We start from the raw sequence: 20,408 nt of genomic DNA on the forward strand, positions 1-20,408 counted from the left end.
CTAGGATATGATCTATTTTAGAAGTTTCCATGGGTTGCTGAGAAGAACATGTATTGTGGGGTTACTGGGTGAAATACTCTATAGATGGCTACTAAATCCATTTGGGTTATGGTGTCATTTAATTAGAGGTTTCTTTGCTGATCTTTTGTTTGGTCAACCTGTCTTTTGGTGAGTTAGGTGTTGAAGTCTGCCCCTATTATGGTCTTAGAGTCTATCAGTTCTTGTAAGTCACAGAGTGTTTGTTTAATGTGTTGGGTGCTCCACTATTAGGCACATATATGTTGACCACTGTAATTTCTTCTTTGTGTATCATTCCCTTTATTAGTTAATTCTAATCTCTAATTAATTCTAATCCTTTTCCTATTGTAAGACAGTTCCTTCTTGGATTTTGTTGCCTTCAATATTAATTCCTTATTTTGTAAGTTCACAGTTTTAATAACAATGTGTCTAGGATGTGTTTTTTCTCTGGTCTTGTCTACTTGGAGTTCTGTATGCCTCCATCAGATGGGTGAGAATCTCTTTCTTGAGGTTGGGGACATTTTCTGTTATTGTTTTGTTGAATATGTTCTCAATGCATTTAGTTTTTAATTCTTCTTTGTCATCTATTCCCATTATATGTAGATTTGATCTTCTGGCAGAGTCTACAAGTTCTTGTGTATCCCTTTGGTATATTCTGTTTTTCCAGTGCCTCTTACTGTTCATTCCAATTCTTCTGCTTTATAATCCCTGATAGCTGTTTTCAAACTTCTTTTGTTCTGTTGCCCTAGGCTTTCAACTGTGTTTGGTTTTAGGGTGACATAGCTCTTCATGCTCTCTTCTCTTTAAAGAATTCCTCTCTCATCTCCTGCATTGCCTTCTTCATTTTTTAGCTGTTTGTTCAGCTCCTAGTTTTCTTCCAGTGTTTTGAAGATCTGTTCCTTCATTTCATTGGTCATTTCTCTCTCAACATTGTTTTAGAGAGTTTAATGTTGGCCTCTTTTCTGTTTCATTCTAACTTAAGTCTTTTTTTTTTTTTTGTCGGTTGTGGGGCTTGAACTCTGGGCCTGGGCACTGTCCCTCAGCTCTTCAGCTCAAGGTGAGCGCTCTACCACTTGAGCTACAGCGCCACTTCCGGTTTTCTGGTGGTTTATTGGAAATAGGAGTCTCACGGTCTCTCCTGCCCGGGCTGGCTTTGAACTGTGATCCTCAGATCTCAGCCTCCTGAGTAGCTAGGATGACAGGCGTGAGCCACCGGCGCCCGGCTTAAGTCTTCTTCTGTGACAGTGTTGTTTATGATGGTGGTGTGTTGTCTTGTTTATTCATGAGTTTTGTCATTTTTTTGCTGTGACTTACACATCTGGGTTCGGGGTTTGTGGGCATTTGGGTCTTTGGGGTCTTTAAGTCAGTGATCGCTTGCAGGTTCATTAGGGTGAAGCCGTGTTTGGAGGTGTTATTTGTAGTGAGAGGGTTGATCTGCCAACCCATCTCTGTGCTCTAGAATGCTTGTGGAACATTTTCCCTCTCTGGTTAAGGAAAGCTTGGATTTAAAGATTTTTATTTTATTTTATTTTATTTTTTTATTGTGAAAATACTGTACAGAGGGGTTACAATTACATGGGCAAGATTAAGGAGTACATTTCTTATCAAGCATTGTAGCCTCCTCCTTTGTTTCCCCTCCCCATCCCAGCCTTCCCCCACCACCCCCCACCCCGGATTTAAAGATTTTTGTAGATGGTAAACCATCATCTTGTGTTTCTGGTAGGTTCAGAATGCAAAGGGTCAGTGGCTCCAGCGTTCAGTTGAATTCAGTGATTGGTGTTGGGTCTGTGTTCCCTAGGAGGCCTTCCTGTCCTAGGTAGGAGTGGTGCAGAAATTGAGGGTTGGAAAAGTTCTAGATATTTTGTTACATAGGGTGAGGAAGGGTGAGAATTAGGCTTTGTAGAAGAGGTTAATGGGAAGATAGAGTAAAGTGTTCAGGGGAGGGGAAAAGGGACATAAAGTTGTACTGAGCTGAGGTACTGTGAAGGAGAGACTGGGAAAAAAGACAGAGTGGGGCAGGTACCAATGATGGTCTAGAATGAGGAGGAAGTGAAAAGGAAAAGCAAGGATTGTCCAGTTAGAAGAAAGATAAATTGATAGGGGATTCAGAAGCAGGAAGCAGAAGATGGAAAATAGCTCAAGATAACCAACGATTGTAATTTGTAGCCTAGTTACTAGGAAGTATTTGAGTATTAAAGGGGGTTAGAAAGTGCAGGTACAAGCTGGGTGCCGGTGGCTCATGCCTGTAATCCTCGCTACTCAAAAAGCTGAGATATGAGGATCATGGTTCAAAGCCAGCCTGGGCAAGAAAGTTCGGGAGACTCTTATCTCCAATTAACCACCAGAAAACTGGAAGTTTTCTGTGGCTCAAGTGGTAGAGTGCTGCTGCTAGCCATGAGCTGAAGAGCTGAGGGACAGTGCCTAAGGAACAGAGTTCAAGACCCATGACCAAAAAAAAAAAAAAAGAAAAAGAAAAAGAAAGTGCAGGTACAGAGTTGAGAGATATGTGACTCAATGGGAGATTTCACTAATATGTCGGGTGGGTGATAAATGGGGGAGAGGCAGCTATGAGGAAGGGTGGAACTAAAATTTAAAAGAGGATTAAGTGGTAGGGAAATACAATCTTCTAAATGACTCTTTGCTATGGAGGTGATTCTGATTCAGATAACATGACCTGGGCTTATTATGTAAAACTAATTTTTAAAGATTTCACTTTGCAGTGGCAACCTCTCCATTTTAACTGGCACTTCAAGGATTTAAATCCTTTTTTGTTGTTGATGGTGGTGGGGCTTGAACTCTCTGGGCTTGGGCGCTGTCCCTCAGCTCTTCAGCTCAAGGCTAGTGCTCTACCACTTGAGCCACAGTGACACTTTCAGTTTTCTGGTGGTTTATTAGAGATAAGAGTCTCACGGACTTTCCTGCCCAGGCTGGCTTTGAAACTTGATCCTCAGATCTCAGCCTCCTGAGTAGATAGGATTACAGGCGTGAGCTACCAGTGCCTGGCTTAAATCCTATTTTTTCTAATTCCAAAGCATTTTTTTGGGGGGAGGGGGCAGTCCTGGGGCTTGAACTCAGGGCCTGGGCACTGTCCCTGAGCTTCTTTTGCTCAAGGCTAGCACTCTACCACTTGAGCCACAGTACCACTTCTGGCCTTTTCTGTTTATGTGGTACTGAGGAATCGAACCCAGGGCTTCATGCATGCTAGGCAAGCACTCTACCACTAGGCCACCTTCCCAGCCCCCCCCCCCCTATTTTTTAATATATGAAAATGTATAGAATTACTGTATGTAGGGCAACGTGTCAGTCAACCAGACAGTGTCAGTGACCTCTAACTATGAAAGGTTGTTTTAGTTTATATATGTGTGTGTATGTATATATATATATATATATATATATATATATATATATATATATATATATATACATACACATACATACACACACATACACATATATATGGGCATGCATATTTGAAAATGCGACATAAAAATAAAAATGTGTGTCCTCCATCTTTGAAGAGAAGAAAGGTTTATTATGATTCCAGATGATCATGAGTTTTAACCATTTTTGTTTTTTAAGAAAAGTCTTGATTTCCAAGAATGGAAATAGGAGGTAAGGATTAAAGCCAAAATTAGGATGAATAAAAAAAAATGTTTCATGAAAATAAAAAGAGAAAGTGGTAGTGAAAATGGTTCACTAAGATGGTTTCAATTTAAGAAAGGAAAAAAAGAGAGAGAAGAAAGAAAAGCAAAAAACAAGCAGGGGGAGGAGGTAGGAAACGAGAATCAAATGGAGAGTGTTGATTGGGAAATTGATGGTAAATCACCTTTTTTTTCTTTCTGATTTACAGCTGTGAAAAACCAGAGTTAAACAAGTGCAACATTTAATACAGTTAAAGCCATCCAGGGTCAAAGACTGGTAAACTTGTGTACAGCAACTGTGTTGTGATGTTAGGTTTTTCTCCACCTAACTTCCTTTAAGTGGAGGGAGGGATTTAGAGATTAAGTAGGGCATGCTACTGATTACAGCTTTTATGGGCTCTGCAGGGGAGCCCCAAGGACAGGCTTGGCAGCCTGATGCCAGCTTAGGTCTTATCAGCTTGTGTCCTTTGTGCCCTGTGGTTTCTAAGGTCTAATTCCTCAAGTGCATCCTGCATTCATTACCCTCAGGCTTTTGTTTTAGTTTAGTGGGAATTCCCAAGGCCTGGGGCTTGGGTTTATTTCAGCCTGCACTCCACCTGAACTCCTGATTCTGTGAAGCTGAATTTCCCTAGTTCTCTGTCAGTGGTCCTGTTTAGACTTCTGTGGGGGTTGGGGCAGGGTGGGGGAGCGAGGGGGGGGTACTCTGTGTCCCCTCCCAGGGTTTCTGCAATTGGAGCTATAGCTAAGACCTTGGGATCTCTGTCCTCAGGCTGGAAGCAACAGGATTTGATGATCTCATGGCTGTGGTGGGCTTTTCCTGAGCCTCTTTAACTCTAGAGGACAATGACTTGATTGCTGGCCACTGTGAGTACCTCTTGTTCTCTGGGTTCCTGGAGGAAGTGCTCCTAAGATGGTAAGTCCCAGCCTCAGTCCTGAGAGTCAGGGGGCCCAGGGGCCATGTGGCACCCTGGTCCCATCCCAGCCTCAGTCCTGGGAGTCAGGGGGACCCAGGGGCCATGTGGCACCCTGGTCCCATCCCAGCCTCAGTCCTGGGAGTCAGGGGACCCAGGGGCCATGTGGCACCCTGGTCCCATCCCAGCCTCAGTCCTGGCTCTCACAGAGTAGGTGACTTATTTCCCACCACCCCGAGTAAACAATTAAGTTCTTTTGTCTCTTTATTGCAATTGGGTTGATCACTTCTGTGTGTCCCCTCTGAGCTTCTAATATCCTCTCTGTTCCTCTTAAAGTCTGGTACTGGGTTTTATATCCATGTGTGTTTTTGTTCACAGGACCGTAGCTTTGGCTGTTTACAATTCACTGTCTTGCCAGGCTTCCCCTATCCTTGTAGGAAATTTTAGATTTTATTGTGTTGTATGTATTTTAGTCCTTTGAAGTTTTATTGCTTTTGATGCCTAAATGGCATCAGCCTGGGGAGCCACTTCAAGCTAGCTTTTTGTCCTTCATGGGGTGGTTGTCTTTGATAACTTCCTAGATCTCTTACCTGACATGTTCCCAGGACCATTTTTTAAGATTTCTCACTGAAGACCTGGAATTGGTTCCAGAAATGGACACTGTTATTAGACCTGTAGATTTCCCCTTACTCTGTGCATCTTGGTCTCCAATGGCATTCGATTTGGAGGACTGCCTTGAACTGCTGGAATTACAAGAGTCCATGGGGTTTAACCTCCCAGACAGCTGTAGCCAGTGAAGAGATAGTACAGGCACAAGAGGGCCCAGCCCTGCGGCTATAGAGCAGGAAGATTCTGAAAGTTAGTTGAGAACCCAGAATGCTCCTCAAGGAACTAACCCTACCTTTTATAGGACTTCATCTAAAATGGTACCCCTGTTTGGCTTCTTCACATCCCTGTCCTGCTTTCTCTTTCCCTTCCAGTTGTTCCCTGAAAGTCCTTTAACAGAGAAGAAGAGCTCAGTCTCCTCTGGAGGCTGACCTAGATTCAGTGGGTGAGAAACTATCTCTCGCCATTGGCACTTTGTGTGTGCGTGTGTGTGTGCGTGCGCGCACTTGAGGTTATTTCTGTACCACCTGACCCACACCTCCACTTCTGGCTTTTTGGTGGTTAATTTGAGATAAGAATCTTTTTCGCCTGGACAGGCTTTGAACCATGATCCTCAGATTTCAGCCTCCTGAGTAGCTAGGATTACAGGCGTGAGCCACTGGTACACAGACACTTTAATAATTTACTGAGATTTGCTTAATCTAGGATTGTGACATTTGTTCCATTTTCTATTTTTTCCTCCATCCTTTCCCTTTTAATCTTGAATAATTGTTTTGATTGTTTATTTGCTTACATATCACATTTTCTCAGAGCTCTCTTCAAAAGTTATCAATTTTGCTTATGTTTAGTTGTTACTTTTGTAAGTTTACCATGCATGGAAAACAAATTCTACACTTATTTATATTAACCTCCCATTTAGCAATATAAAGACCTAAGAGCAGTACTTTAGTTGTATTACTGTTGTTCAGTTTAGTCCTAAAAAGTCCCATAAAACATGATTATTATTTTGGCTGTGTTTGTTGTTTATGTTTTGTACATTATTGGTCCCTGCCTTTCATTCCTGCTTCATATGCTTCTCTTTGAGTGGTTTTGCTCTTCCTGAAGGAAGCCATTCCACCATAACATGGCTTATGCATTCCTGAAAATGTCACCACTGAAATAGCAGTTCTGAAGAAAAGTAGGTAGTGCTTATATAACTCTGCAACCTAACATGACCAAAACCAAGAACAACTCTAATAAAAATAGAGCAACGTGAAATCTGCACTGGCATTGTCACACCCAGTATGGAAATGAATTAATCCTTTGTAGCCTTAAACACCAAGGCTTAACCAGACTTCTCCTATGAGGTGCTGTAAGGGAAGGAATTCACATCCAGGCGAGACCAGCCTCCTCCTGCATAAGAGTAACCTAACCGTTTGTGCTGTGCTCGTGGAGTGGTTCTCCACAGGCATCTCTCCCTCAGGACTGATGCTCAAGCCCCAGTCCTTTTCACCCTGTCCCAGTGAAAGTGGTGCTTTCTGAGTATGACAAATTCAAGTGGTCTCAGGGATACCTGGGTTGATGTGAGGTCCTTGCTTCTTCCCTCCCAGGGACAGCTGCCCTTGAGTTCTGTTTGTGCCTTCCCATCTCAGCATCTTCAGACAGGGGCAAGTCATATGCTTTTCTTCAGCTGCCACAGTGGGGTTCAGGAGCAGCATTGGTTAGTAGTATTGGGTTAGTTTTATAGACTTATTGCTTGCTCATTTTAAAAACTGTTTATAAAAAATGTTTACATATTTTGTATTTCTCATCTAAAAATTTCAATATTTGCAGTCATTAGTAGTATAAGTCAATTATTTTTCATGCCTGTCTTTTAGTATTAATAAATTTGCCTGATTGTCTTCTACTTCAGTGGTTTGATTTTGCTATTATGAAGTAGTTGCCTCTTCCTCCTTTTCCTCCTCCTCCTCTTCTCCTCTTCTTCCTCCTCTTCCTCTCTTTCCTCTTTTTTACCTCTCCTCCTTCTCATTCTCTTCCTCTTCTTCCTCCTCTCTATGTCCTCTCCTCTCCTCCTCCTCCTCCTCCTCTTCTCTTTCTTTCCCTCCTCTTCCTGCTCATCTTCTCCTTTCCTCCTCCCCCTCCTCCTTTTCTCCTCCTCCTTCTGTTCTTCTACTTCTCTTCATCCTCCTCCCTTTCCTCTTCCTTCTCTACCTCCTCCCTCTCCTCTACTCCTCTTCCTTCTTTTTCCTCCTCCTCCTCCTCTCCTTTTTTTTTTGTCGGCCATGGGGCTTGAACTCTGGGCCTGGGCGCTGTCCCTCAGCTCTTCAGCTCAAGGCGAGTGCTCTACCACTTGAGCTACAGCGCCACTTCCGGTTTTCTGGTGGTTTATTGGAGATAGGAGTCTCGCGGTCTCTCCTGCCCGGGCTGGCTTTGAACCGCGATCCTCAGATCTCAGCCTCCTGAGTAGCTAGGATTACAGGCGTGAGCCACCAGCGCCCGGCCTCCTCTCCTTTTTTATAACCTGCTTTCAATAATGAATTTACTTAGTCTGTAGTAAACTTCATCTTGATCCTTTAGTCTGCTTTGGTCACTTTCTTTGACTTGTTGTAGTATTTTAGAAGTTCTACCCAGGCTTCAACATCTTTTTTTCCTTCTTTTTTTTTTTTTTTTTTTTTTTTTATAGTGGTGGTACTGGGGTTTAACCCTAAATGTGCTTGCTAGACAAGTGCTCTACAATGTGAGTCATGCTGAGCTCTTTCGTCTTGATTTTTTTTGAGATAGGGTCTCATGCTTTGCCTTGGAGCCAACCTCAGACCTCAATCCTCCTACCTGTGGCTTCCTGTGTAGCTGAGACCACAGATATGTACCACCATACCTGCATATTGGTTGAGATCGGATCTTGATTACTTTTTGTGTGGATTGGCCTTGAATGGCAACTCTTTAATCTCTACGCTTTGACAGAACAAGCATGTGTGCCACCATTGCCTGACCCTTATTATTTTAAGAGGTATAAACATGAGATAATTCAAATGATGAACAATGCCTTGGACCTCAGATATCAGGAATTATGATGGTGACTGCAATATACATTAACATAGTTAAAAATGAAGAATTGCTGAGAGAAGAGGGGACAAAGCTTAAGGCCATTTTTACCAGGAGAATTTGATTTGGGTGAAGAATGCTGGGGGTCAGGGGAGGCCAAGCGAGCAGAGGAGGGGCCAAGGGAGATGCTGTAATCAGTAGGTGCTGAGCGTGAACCTAGGGAGACAGGACTGTGAGCAGGGTGGTGGGTAAGGTATCGTTCAGTATCTTTTTGGACTCCCTGGCATATCAAGCCTTTTCTTCGGGGTCTTCAAAAGAAATCCCAGGTCAGAGCAAGCTAAATGATGGGGTTCAGGGAACACCTGTGGATCTATGTGCCGTAGGCTGTCTGTCTGTTTCTTTCTTTCTTTTTTTTTTTGCTGCTCAGAGATCCCTTAGAGGAAGAACTCACTAGGCTCTGGTATTGTCAAGATGTAGGATTCATGGGCTTCCATACCAAGGATACAGTGCCCAGCTGAGTGCCTCTCCCACTGCAACCCTAGCAGTGTGGAAGGTGGAGAGGTCCTGCTCAGGTCTCCATAGAAGACAGCCCTCCATCCGGGTCTTAACTGCAGTGCTGATACTCCCCCTCCACATGCCACGCCATGCTCTGCCTGATGAAGCTGTATTCTAAGCCACATGTTCTTCCTTGGGCGGGCACAGGATGGCTTTCTTCACTTACCTTTGGTACTGGAGCTGGGAGAGACCCATGTGATGTGTGCTTTATGGGCACACACTCCTAACTTGGAGGCCCTGTATCCTTATAGGTGGTAACATGGACCTGGAAAGCCAAGCAGAGGGGAAGAAGGAGGCAGAAGCTGACGACATGCCAAGGAGTGGCCCCCGGCCCATCGTCCCATACAGCTCCATGTTCTGTTTGAGCCCTACCAACCTGTGAGTCTCCTCACTACCCACATGTGTGTTTGTCTTTCTCATCTACTTCCTGTGACCCACATGAACACAGTAGCCCGTGTACAGGGACCAGTTCTACCCCCTGACTTAGGACCCAGTGACCACAGAAGTCCCATGAGGCCATTTCACTTTACAGACAAGGACCCAGGGCCTTGTGGACAGACATGCAGCCAAGATGTCTTGGTGCTAGAGCTGGGCTTGGACTCAAGGTGGTCAGCTCCAGAGCCTCACTCCCTCTCCTGTAGTGTGTTCACTGCTGCACACATGGACTCCATGAGTGCCTATCACACATAACACCTCCCTCCTTCTATCCATCCTTCCTTCATTTCCATCACACACACATGCATGCATGTTTGTTGTGTGTGCCATTTTTCTGTTGTATGTCCCCTTTCATGTGTAGTTGTCATGATTCACCATCTACTCATAAGTCTGGTTCTCATTAATCCAACCAACACTCACATGCAAGCAGCATTCTAGGAGCTTGACACAGGCAGTGATGACTAGGTCAAGAACATCTGTCTTGAAGCAGATGGGGCTGGTGGGAGAGACAGACAACAGACAAGGTGATGGTTTGCAAGCCATGTGTAGTGGCTCATGCCTGCAACCACAGCTAGCTTTCAGGAAGTAGAGTAAGAGAACTGAGGTAGAAGGATTTACATAGATTAACTCATGTAAAAGTGTGAGACTCTGTCAGGCACAGTGAAGGTTTGGGTGAGGGGGTCAGGGGAGGCCAAGAGAGCAGAGGAAGGGCCAAGGGAGAAGCTGTAATCAATGGGTGCCTACAATCCTAGCTACGTGGAGTGGGGATTGGGGGGCTGAAATGATGTTTCAAAGCCAGCCTGGGCAAAAAGTTTGTGAGACTCCTTTCTCAGCCAAGAGCTGGGTATAGTGCTTCTTACCTGCCATCCCAGCTATGCCAGAAGACTGAGATCAGTCCAGCCCAGGCAGAAGAATTTACAAGACTCAGTCTCAACAGAAAGAACTAAGTGTGATGAAGTGCCTGTCATCCTACTTATGTTGGGAAGCCTAATACAGGGGGATCACAGTCCAGGTGCATACCTGTGCAAAAAATGAGACTCTACCTCAAAATAACCAGGGCAAAGAAAGGCCGAAGGCATGTCTTAGTGCTAAACCTCCTGTCAAGCAAGTTAAAACTCTGAATGCAAATTCCTATACAACCACCAAAAATAAATGAATGAAAGAAAATGTGTGATGCCTTTCTGAGAACAAAGTAAAGCAAAAATAAATCCCAGTACTACCAAAACCAAATAAACAAGTCAGGAATGAGTGCCAGGAAAAAACAAAGTAAGAGATGGAGATGTAGCTGGCTGCTGGGGGTTAAAACGAGATGGAAAGGTTAATTGGGGTCCTCAGAGGTGAGACTGGAATAAAACTTGAAGGGAGGAAGAGTGCTCCAGGTAAAGGTAGAATCCCGCAAAAGCCAACCTGGACAGAGCCAGGTGGGTGCTGAACAGGTCAAAGGATAGCAGTGTAGGAGTGACCATTGCTGACCTGGCCAGCTGTTCTTTATACCTTTATTGTCCCACTCTCTCCACCCAGCCCTCCTCACACATTCTCTCCCCTTCCCGCCATTCTGTCATTTGACACACATATATTGGGAACTCAATCTGTTGTGCCAGGGTTAAAAGTAAATGGGAACAGGGACAGATGGACTCTCTGCCCTGTTGGACTGACAATGTAGTGGGAAGATGAACAGGTAACAGTCAAGTAAAGCATGGGGATGGCAAAGTAGGGAGGCTCTGGTGTTGTGAGACAGGTTGGAGAAGGCCAGGGGAGTTTTCATAGAGGAAGTGATGTCTTTGTTGGAACCATGAAGGATGAGTAAGAGTTAAAAAGGAAGAATGGGTACTATTTTAGAGAAGGGTGTTACAATGGTCCAGGACCAGAAGACAGCAGGATGGACAGGTAGTACAGGGAGTATGTTGTCCTGGGGAAGACCTGGATGGTCACCAAAGAGGCCCCCAAAGAATGGAGGGCTGCACAGGTGGGCTCACATCTAACTGTACTCCAGTAGGACCTGTTAGCAGGAGAGTTGGAACAGGAGATCATTTAGTAGGTGGCCAGGAAGTAAAGGGGATGGTTTGACCAGGGTATTCAGAATTGAGGCTTGTAAATGAAATATTTGAGGAGAAATTTTAGAGGCAGAATCTGTATAATTTGATATTAAGTTCTACATGGAAGGGGAAGGAATGTCAGTGATGACATGTTGTCATCTCCTGGCCAGTGATAGGGTGTCACTGAGACCAGCAGTGCTCTTAGAGGTCTGTCTGGGCTATGAGATCTAGCTAGCTGACCAATCCTGCAGAGCCAGGGCAGCTGGGGTGTCTCATGGCCAGGTGAACTGGAAGTCTGAGTCTGGGAGTATAGCCAAGGGGTAGAAACCTAGGTACAAGCTGAGTTGTGTGATGGCTATTAGAACTAAAGGCTAGGAAGTGACCAGGGAAGAAGTCCAGCTGGTGGCCTGGGCCTGTGTTAGAGCAGCTCTCTGAGCTTCTGTAGGGTGGTGATGAAGAGATGAGTGGGGTCCCTTCAGGGAGGAACGAAGTGGGGTTGTTGCTGGAAATGGCAGACTGTGTAGGGTAGACATTCTTGGGAATGTGGAGGAGCTTGTGGCAAGGGAGTGGCTGCCTGCGGAGGGAATTATAGCACTTGTGATGTTTTGTGGGGCTTTCTGCCTCACTAGCCGGTCTGTGGTGGCTGCTTCTTACCCACTACCCTACTTTACCCTCCGGACCCCCGCTTGCTGCCATGTTGCCTCTTGTATCAGCAGCTGCTAGGCTCCTGCTCCCTTATCTCTGCACTGCTTGCTGGTACTTTGCTCCGTAGAGTGGAGCTTCATGAGGCCAGGTACGTGCCTTTCTTACTCATTGCTGTGCCCAGTAGATGCTCAATAATGTTGAACAACTGAGCAAAGGTCAGCAAGTGACTGAAGCAGGAGGCAAGTGGATGATAGTATGTTCACATATAGCCCTGAAAGTGTTAACAAGCATGCACCCAGCACAGACTTGGACACCTACTCTAAGTCAAAGGAGGTCTACAGTCTGCAAGGATGCCGTGGTAAAATTCTTCCCTCCACCCACCTGCTGCACACCTGTTCTGTCAAGGGTGTTGGTTCTGGGGCTGCAGACAGTTGGGAAACAAGTGGAGGGAGTTATGCTCTAGCAAAATGTTATTGACATGAAGAGGGCCAGCCTTGTAAGGCCTGGGAGCTGTGCTTGTTAAGCTGTGGCCTGTAGCTCTCACAGGAGCATCAGACACTATCAGTCACCTGGTCTCTGTCCCTAGACCACAAAGACATTGGGAAAAGCTCCACTCTGGTGTCATATATTCCTTGGTAGAAGCTGGGAGAAGCCCTTCCTACAGGAGAGTCTTGTGTCTCTGGGCCCTGTGGTTACCTGTGTCTTATCTCCACAGGCTCCGTCGGTTCTGCCATTACATTGTTACCATGCGGTACTTTGAGATGGTCATTCTTGTGGTCATTGCCTTGAGCAGTATTGCCCTCGCCGCTGAGGATCCAGTACGGACAGACTCTTTCAGGAACAATGTGAGTGGTGTCAGGCCTGCTGCCAGGTTGAGGGGTTGCCACTGTGTGAGTTCCCAGGGCCCAAGGTGCTGGATGGTACTGGACCCTATCTCTTCACCATCATCCTCTCCCTCTGTGGGTATAGAACCCAAGGCCTGGAGAAGCCACCTCCTGGAGTCCCCCTTTTACTGATGTGCCAGAGTTAGTTGGGGCTGCCCTGGAGAGGGGTCTTCCCAGATGGTGTTCATTTCAGTCTCCCCCAGATTGTTGCCAACTAGCTTTTGCCTGATGATTGTCTACTCCTAGAGTGTTGGGGGAAACAGAGAACCCCTGTTGTGGTACTGGCTCTAGCTTTTCTTCCCAGCCTTTGTAAGCAACTCTCCTTTTGGTTCTAGGCTCTGAAATATATGGATTACATCTTCACAGGCGTCTTTACCTTTGAGATGGTAATAAAGGTAAGATATAATTGGCTCCCATAGCCCCTGTGGAAGCATGTGGGGTGTGCACATGTGAGTGATGATATGGGGGCCATCTGTGTGTATGGGAAGTATTCCAGGAGCAAGAGGCCCTCCTGGTCATGAAGGGCCTCTAGCCCCACAGTGCTTTGGAGCATTGACATTTGATGGGTGCATGATCTCACTGTACCTTGCTTCTGAGCATGGTTGCTATAGGTTTTAAGATGCCTGTGTGGGCTGAGCCCCTCTTCCAGGTTTGCCTGCACATGGACACGACATTGAACAGAGCACCGGGAGGCTTTGGAGAGGGATGGCTAGAAGGCCTTTGGTTGCTGAGGACTAAATTTTGTTGTTGTTGACTAAATTTTGTTGTTGCTGTTGCTGGTTGTGGGGCTTGAACTCAGGGCCTGGGTGCTGTCCCTGAGCTCTTTTGCTCAAGGCTAGCATTCTACCTCTTTGAGCCGCAGCACCACTTCTGGTTTTTGGGTGGTTAATTGGAGATAAGATTCCCATGGGGACTTTTCTGCCCAGGTTGGCTTTGAACTGCAATCCTCAGATCTCAGCCTACCGAGCAGCTAGGATTACAGGCATGAACCACCTGTGCCCAGCCTGAGGACTAAATTTAAGCAGATCCAGAGTTCCTCTAATGGCAGAATGACAATCTACCATGTTATTGTAACTTTGGTTTTCCTTCTTTACAAGGTGCTCTTTATTCATGTCTGTCAGGTTTGGCCTTCATATGTTTTCACAGGTGCATGTTCAGTGCCACTGGTTGCCCATATTTGTGCACATACATCAGTATACTCAGTGCCTACATGCATGCAGTCTCCTCAGGGAGCACTTTCAGGGGCACATGAGCATGATCCCACTGCTGCCCATATATGGTCAGTCTGTGGTAGAGGGGTGATAGCAGAGACTAAGGCTGAGCATTGTTACGGTACTTACCCAAAATAACAGTGCTAGGAGTAGGAGAGGTAGGCTATGTACAAAAATGGCTAAGAATTGTCAGCAAGCTATTCTGCTGCCCTATCCTGCCCTGCCCCTTCAGGGACTGAGTGGTGTAAACTCTCTAGGAGCAATGTATCTGTTGCTAGCAATGGAGGAACACGGAGGGACAGGGATTTCTTGTTGTAGTTGGACTCCGGGGAAGGTAGGAGCCAGCCAGAACTCAGCTAGTCAGTTATGCACCTGGCAAGGATATCTGGCTTAGGGCCTCACTAAGGGCAGTTGACTCTGTGACCTGGATCTTATCTTCCTCTGCTGGACAGACATGGGGAAGGTGCTTCTGAGCGTCAATGGGGTGACGGGTTCAGGTGTGCACAGCCAACACACTGAATCTTGTTCAAAGCCACATGCTCTGCTAAAGTTAGGCCTAGCTCTGCCTCTTTTCTGTATGTACTCTGACACCCACTTCTCCCCTGCAGATGATTGACTTGGGGCTGCTGCTTCACCCTGGAGCCTACTTCCGGGACCTGTGGAACATTCTCGACTTCATTGTGGTCAGTGGGGCCTTGGTGGCATTTGCCTTCTCGTAAGTAGCCACTTCTTCTTTGCATCCAGTGAGCACATCCCCCAGAATGATGTGAGGGAGGGAGGCAGATGACCCACGTTGGCCTCCCTGGCTGGCCTCCTCGTGTCTGGCCTCCCAGACACGACTGTCCTGCCTGTCTCGGCCTGGGCTATGGGATGGGAAGACTCAAGGCCCATCTGTCCTCGAACACTGCCTTTGGTCTGAAACTTGGTGGCTAGGCTTATGGGTATTTGGCATCTCCCTCATGGGGTCCTTCTTGAGGCAGTTTTCCTTCTCTGAGACAAATACCTGAGTGGGAAGCCTCTGGTACTTTCTTTCCCAGCCAGAGCTGGTGGAAGGTTTTCCCTTACTGAGTTATTAAACCATTCCCTCTGACTCCTGACCAGGAGATGCTCAGTCTGGTGGTGCCTGGGACTAGAATGGGCTCCCCTAGAACCTGCATGGAGGATGTGGGGCTCAGGTGGAGCCACAGATGGGGCAATATAGGAAGTTGTGAGTGTGATTTGGATATCAGCAAAACCTTGGTGGAGGCCAGATACTGAAGGGAAGCTTTTTTTGTTTCTGGCCCCTGGGGGGACTTGCTCATAGACATGCCTTCCCTGCCCTCCCATGGCACTGACTCTGTTCTCTTTGTCTTCCTGTTGCTGGACTCTCGGTAGGAGCTTCATGGGGTAATGCCTCCCCTTCCTCTCATACTGCCTGACATCATGGCACATCCATGGCCTCTGGCTGGTCATCATGGCTTCATGCCTGCTCATCCACCTCCACCCCATCTGAGCTGCATGTTCCCTAGCCATCCCCAGCCACTGTTCCGGACATGATTAGGGGTTGGGGGCTGGGGCTGGGCTTGGTCAGCTCTTGGTGAAGAGGCTTCTAGTGAGCAGGTTGTCTTAGGTGAGTGCTGCCGGCTGAGATACCAGCTTGCAGTGGGGGCAGTAAGGATTCTGGGTGGGACCGGATCATGGCCTAGGATGCAGGACATACTGAGGTGCTTTTCTATGTGGCTCCTTTCTGGAAAGGAAGCTTTTTCTCAGGCCCTACCACTCCTCTGGGTGTCTTAATAGACCTTCTTTCTGTGATGAAGGAGGTAAGAACTTAGCCAGAGTGTTATAAAGGACCCTTGGAGCACCATCACTGGTTTGACAGAGGCCCCAGGTAGGAGGATGAGAAAGGTGCCATCCAGTTGTGTGGTACAGAGCAAGTAAGCCAAGGAGCAAAGGGAGAGGACTGAGCCTTTGGGAGACCTCTCCCAAGCCCCTCCCTGGCTCTGCCAGTACCTAGCCCTTTTCTTGGTACTGGTGGAGAACTATGGGCAGAGCAAGCTCAGTGTTTCTAGGGCAGTCTTTGTTGCTGCTATTGTTGTGGGTTTTTTTTTTGTTGTTGTTGTTGGTCATGGAACTTGAACTCTGGGCCTAGGCGCTGTCCCTCAGCTCTTCAGCTCAAGGCTAGTGCTCTACCACTTGAGCCACGGCACCACTTCCTTGTCTTGTTTTTTTGAATCAGACTGAACTTTTGCCTCCTGAGTGCTAGATCACAGGCATTGCTACTATTCCCAGCTCTGAGACAGTGTGATCTGATTCTGCAACATGTTGTTGGGGAGACAGAAGGGTTGGGGTTCAACTTCTCCTGAAAAGCCTGAGCTGTTGCTCCCTGCTGAGCCTAAAGCTTTGCTAGAGTCCAAAGGAGGCCATCAGATACATGACAACTCCACATACAGGTCGGGCCCAGAGATGTGGGTGGAAAGTGACCTCTAGAAAGGCAGGGGTAAGATTCCTGTATGAGTGAGTGCCACTCACTAGTCCTGAGTCTCACCGAGTCAATGAATGGCCTCCTTAACAGGAAGCCTCCTTGCACTGTTGGCCTTAACTGGGGCCAATAGCTAATTTCTACTGCAAATTCCTGGGCCCCTGAATGACAGGTGTTGACTGACAGCAGTGTTAGAATCTGCTAATTTCTGGGCTCTTGACTGATAAGTGGAGGCCTCTCATCCTGGACTTCTAAGCTTGCTCTGGTACCTGAATTTTCTTTAACTGTATTATTTTTTTTTTTTTCTTTTTTGGTACTGGGGATCGAACCCAGGATGGATGTTGCACTTGCTAGGCAAGTGCTTTGCCACTGAGCTACATCCCAGCCCAACTGGTACCTGAATTTTCTTTACCTGATTTCCTGTCTCCCACCCTCACGTGAATTTTCCTGTTTGTTTCCTCCTTACTTCAGCAGTAGGGCTTGAAATCTGTCCCTCATTGGTAGGCAGGTGCTTTACCAGTTGAGCCGTGTCTCCAGCTCCTTTTTGTATTCTCTGGTTATTTGTGAGGTATAGTGTCATTTTATGCCTGGCTGGCCTGGGGTATCATTCTCCTGCTTGTGTTTCTCTGGGTTGCTGGGGTTGACAGGAGTGCACCATTGTGCCTAATTGTGAAAAGATGGAGTATGCCACTTTCTGTTTGCCTGGTCTGGCCTCAGGCAAATCAGAGGCCTCTGGCTTCAGAGATTGTTCCCCCAATCTCTGCCTCCCAAGTAGCTAGGATTACAGGCTTGAGCCATGACACCTGGGATCTGCTGCTTTCTTGACCATCTTGGTATGTCTTTGCTTCTCTGGGGCTATTTCCCTCTACCTACTCACCCCCGCCTGTGTCATGTCTTTGTATTTGGTGTCTTTGTCTCTTACCTTCTCCTCTTCATGTCAGCCAGTTTTATGTTACTTGTAGGGTGCTGGGTACCTGAGGACAGGCAGCTCTGTAGGGTAGAATTCAGGCAAATGCCTTAAATGAAAAGTTGGACAGCAGCTCTTCTTCTACTTAATGGAGAAGTCTTTCCTGCATTCCAGGGATGTAGACTTTGCTGGCCCCCTCATTCTTCTTTGTTGCTGGAAGCTGGTTTTGGAGCTCCAGGGAGAGATGGGAATAACTACTAGGTCTGGCAGTGTGGTCTTTTTACATTTGGAAACTCAGTTGTCCTTATGTACCAGGTATGCTGCCCTGGTCCTGGCCTGACCCTGGTCCTACCCTTACCACTGTCCTCAGATTAGGTCCAGCCCAGGAAGTCCTAGGAGGAGACTTTTCTGCACTGGGTTCTCTACCCTGTAGCCTGAAGCAAAATGCACAGGGCAGCGTGAGCCAGACCCCCTGTACCTTGTGCCTAGGATGCTGGGCACACCCATGCATCCTGCCTGGCGATATCAGCAGCTTCTCTCTTCTAGAGGATCCAAAGGGAAAGACATCAACACCATCAAGTCTCTGAGAGTGCTGCGTGTCCTGCGACCCCTCAAGACCATTAAACGACTGCCTAAGCTCAAGGTCGGAGCCTGGAGTTAGAGCTTGAGAAGTGTGCCATGCCTGTGGGGACATGCATTTGTGCACATGCAATGGTGCCTGAGTGTGTATATGTGTGTGCATGAGTATGTATGTGTATTTGCATGTATCTCTTCAAATTGCCCACCTGTTGGAGGGAGTTATGCCTACTTAGCTCTAAGCCCCTTCCCTTAAGGAAGTTTGTTTCCAGCAGTGTACTGTAAGACCCCTTTTCTTTAGTTCAGATTACCAGACGGGGCTGTTGAGCTTTCCTCAACAGCTGAAGAAGAGGGAGAAAGGGGCTGCCACAGAGGACAGGGGTGGGAGGGTGGATACTGGAAGTGAGGGGATCCAGAAGTAGTTGCTTAGCTGGGTCCTCCAGCCTGGGCATGGCTGAGGTTCTAGATGGTAGAAGAATGAAAACCCAGTCTGGTCATTACTGAGCCTGTGCCATATACGAGTTGCTTTCTATACCTTAACTCATGTAATCCTCCAAATTTTTTGCAGTTGGGTATTAACAGCTTGGACATTCTTATATTAGCAGCTTAGGCAAAGTGGGAATTAGAAAAAAGTTAGCTTAGAACCCCTGTGTGAGAGGCTCGTTGAGGAAGGAACCTGGGAAGCACAAAGGCCCTTGGCCCAGGCAGGACTTGTTCCTGGGGCAGGGTACTGTGTACTGCAGGGAGGGGCACCGCACATGGGAACACAGCTTCTTTGGTACACACAGATGTTGGCGTCTGGAATCTACCAACTAGCATCTCCAGAAATGGATGTGTGTCTGCAGGGTGGCCTAAGAAGCGCCTGCTTGGCTCTGAGAGCAGCACTGGTTGCGTAGGGTAGAGAAGAACCTGAGAAAAAGCCCAGGACTTGGTATCCATGGAACCAGACAAACAAATGCCTTGGGACTTCAGAACTTGCCCAACATCCCTGTCCTGTGGTCCTTGGGTTGTGGTTCCATTGCTTTGTCCTCAGTCTGTACCATATTACTGCTGCTGCTGCTGGGCAGGAATAATGCAGAGGTAGGGCAGGAGGCTGCCACATTTAACCTGCCCAGACCTGCTCCCTTCTGGGTCCTCTCTATGGCTTAACTGTAGCCTGTAAGTCCAGTTTACCTGCATATCCAGCTGCCTGGTCTACCTCTTGCTTACTCACCAGGCTAGGATGACTCCTGTCATCAGAGAAAGACAGTATCCCTTATTTTGTCAGGGCAGCTGGCAGTAGTATGTTATGTGGCCATAGGCCTGAGGGTCTTACAGAACCCTAAAATGTCCCTGGGGGTCTGGGTCTCAGTGGTTCTGAGGTTCTAAGTCTGTAGTTGCCCTACCCTGTTCCCTCTTCCAATCCACTCCATACCCTTTCCTGACCCCTGCTTCTCCCTTTGGCTCTATTTCTTCACAGCTCCCTCCTTCCCTCAGGGCTCTATTTGGCCATGATAGCTCTCCTCCTTCTGTCCCCTCTCCTCTGTTGTGTTTGTGTCTCTCCTTATAGTACCCTGTCATTCCTCATGACCCTTCCCTGGTGCTCCTCTTTCTTCACAGCTCTGCCCCCTCCTCCTTTGCAGGCTGTGTTTGACTGTGTGGTGAATTCCCTGAAGAATGTCCTCAACATCCTCATTGTCTACATGCTCTTTATGTTCATATTTGCCGTCATTGCAGTACAGCTCTTCAAAGGGAAGTTTTTCTACTGCACTGATGAATCTAAGGAGCTGGAGAGGGACTGCAGGTAAGCTGAGGCAGGGTGGGCAGCATTCAGCTCTAGGATGCAGAACACACCTCTGTTCCCTCAGGACCAGGTGGGGCTGGGAAATACCCTTGCAGTATGGGGACTTTGTGAAGCTAGGTAGCCTGGTTCAGATGTACTCATGCTACAGAAGAGAGGGGAATGTGCCTCCTGTCTCCAGAGTTATGCCAAAGGTCTGTAGCATGTCCTCCACAAAGAGTACCTAGGCTCCAAGGAATCTGCTAGGCCTCTCATGCCTTCAGACACCCAAGGAGCTCAGGATATTGCAGGGAGCTCTCTAAACTGTAGACAAAGGTCTAGGTTGGACAGTTCAGAGGACTTGTCCTCAGGGTGTCTCAGATCTTCTTGGGCTTGGACTTAACCTCAAGACAGGAGAGGTGCCCTCTGGGGGGAGCTAGGCAATGAAGGGTTAGGTTGTGTACACACTGAGCAAGGTTGTGTGGACAATTCCTTCCCATAGTGAAGTTCCCATTGTCTCTGGTTGTGTGGATGTCATGTAGCTTTATGGTGGTTGGGCATTTGGATGGTTCTCACACAGGTCTGAACATTGCTACTGTGAGTGTCTGAGGGGCACATTTCTAGGAGGTTTTCTCCAAGAGGGTGTCGCAGGCTATGCCTTGTCCATCTTTAGTGATGCTACCAAGCACTTGTATCAAGTGGTTCCTCACCATTATGGGTGAGAGCGTCCGCTGCCTGCACT

At 47.1% G+C, this 20,408-nt stretch overlaps 1 protein-coding gene across 4 annotated transcripts in view; it reads left to right on the forward strand.

Annotated features, from left to right (window-relative positions):
- Nucleotides 1-20,408, forward strand: part of Cacna1b (calcium voltage-gated channel subunit alpha1 B) — a 170,185-nt gene that overhangs the window by 98,903 nt on the left and 50,874 nt on the right. For all 4 annotated transcript variants that reach the window (XM_070015201.1, XM_070015198.1, XM_070015199.1 and 1 more), the window contains 6 exons: nucleotides 9,004-9,130; nucleotides 12,584-12,713; nucleotides 13,088-13,147; nucleotides 14,572-14,678; nucleotides 17,878-17,974; nucleotides 19,530-19,690. In XM_070015201.1, coding sequence (XP_069871302.1) covers nucleotides 9,004-9,130; nucleotides 12,584-12,713; nucleotides 13,088-13,147; nucleotides 14,572-14,678; nucleotides 17,878-17,974; nucleotides 19,530-19,690 — 682 coding nt within the window. The remainder of the gene's footprint in view (nucleotides 1-9,003; nucleotides 9,131-12,583; nucleotides 12,714-13,087; nucleotides 13,148-14,571; nucleotides 14,679-17,877; nucleotides 17,975-19,529; nucleotides 19,691-20,408) is intronic.

This window comes from Dipodomys merriami, unplaced genomic scaffold (genome assembly GCF_024711535.1).
Source record: "Dipodomys merriami isolate MVZ:Mamm:240054 unplaced genomic scaffold, mDipMer1.0.p SCAF_11, whole genome shotgun sequence".
Taxonomy (NCBI): domain Eukaryota; kingdom Metazoa; phylum Chordata; class Mammalia; order Rodentia; family Heteromyidae; genus Dipodomys; species Dipodomys merriami.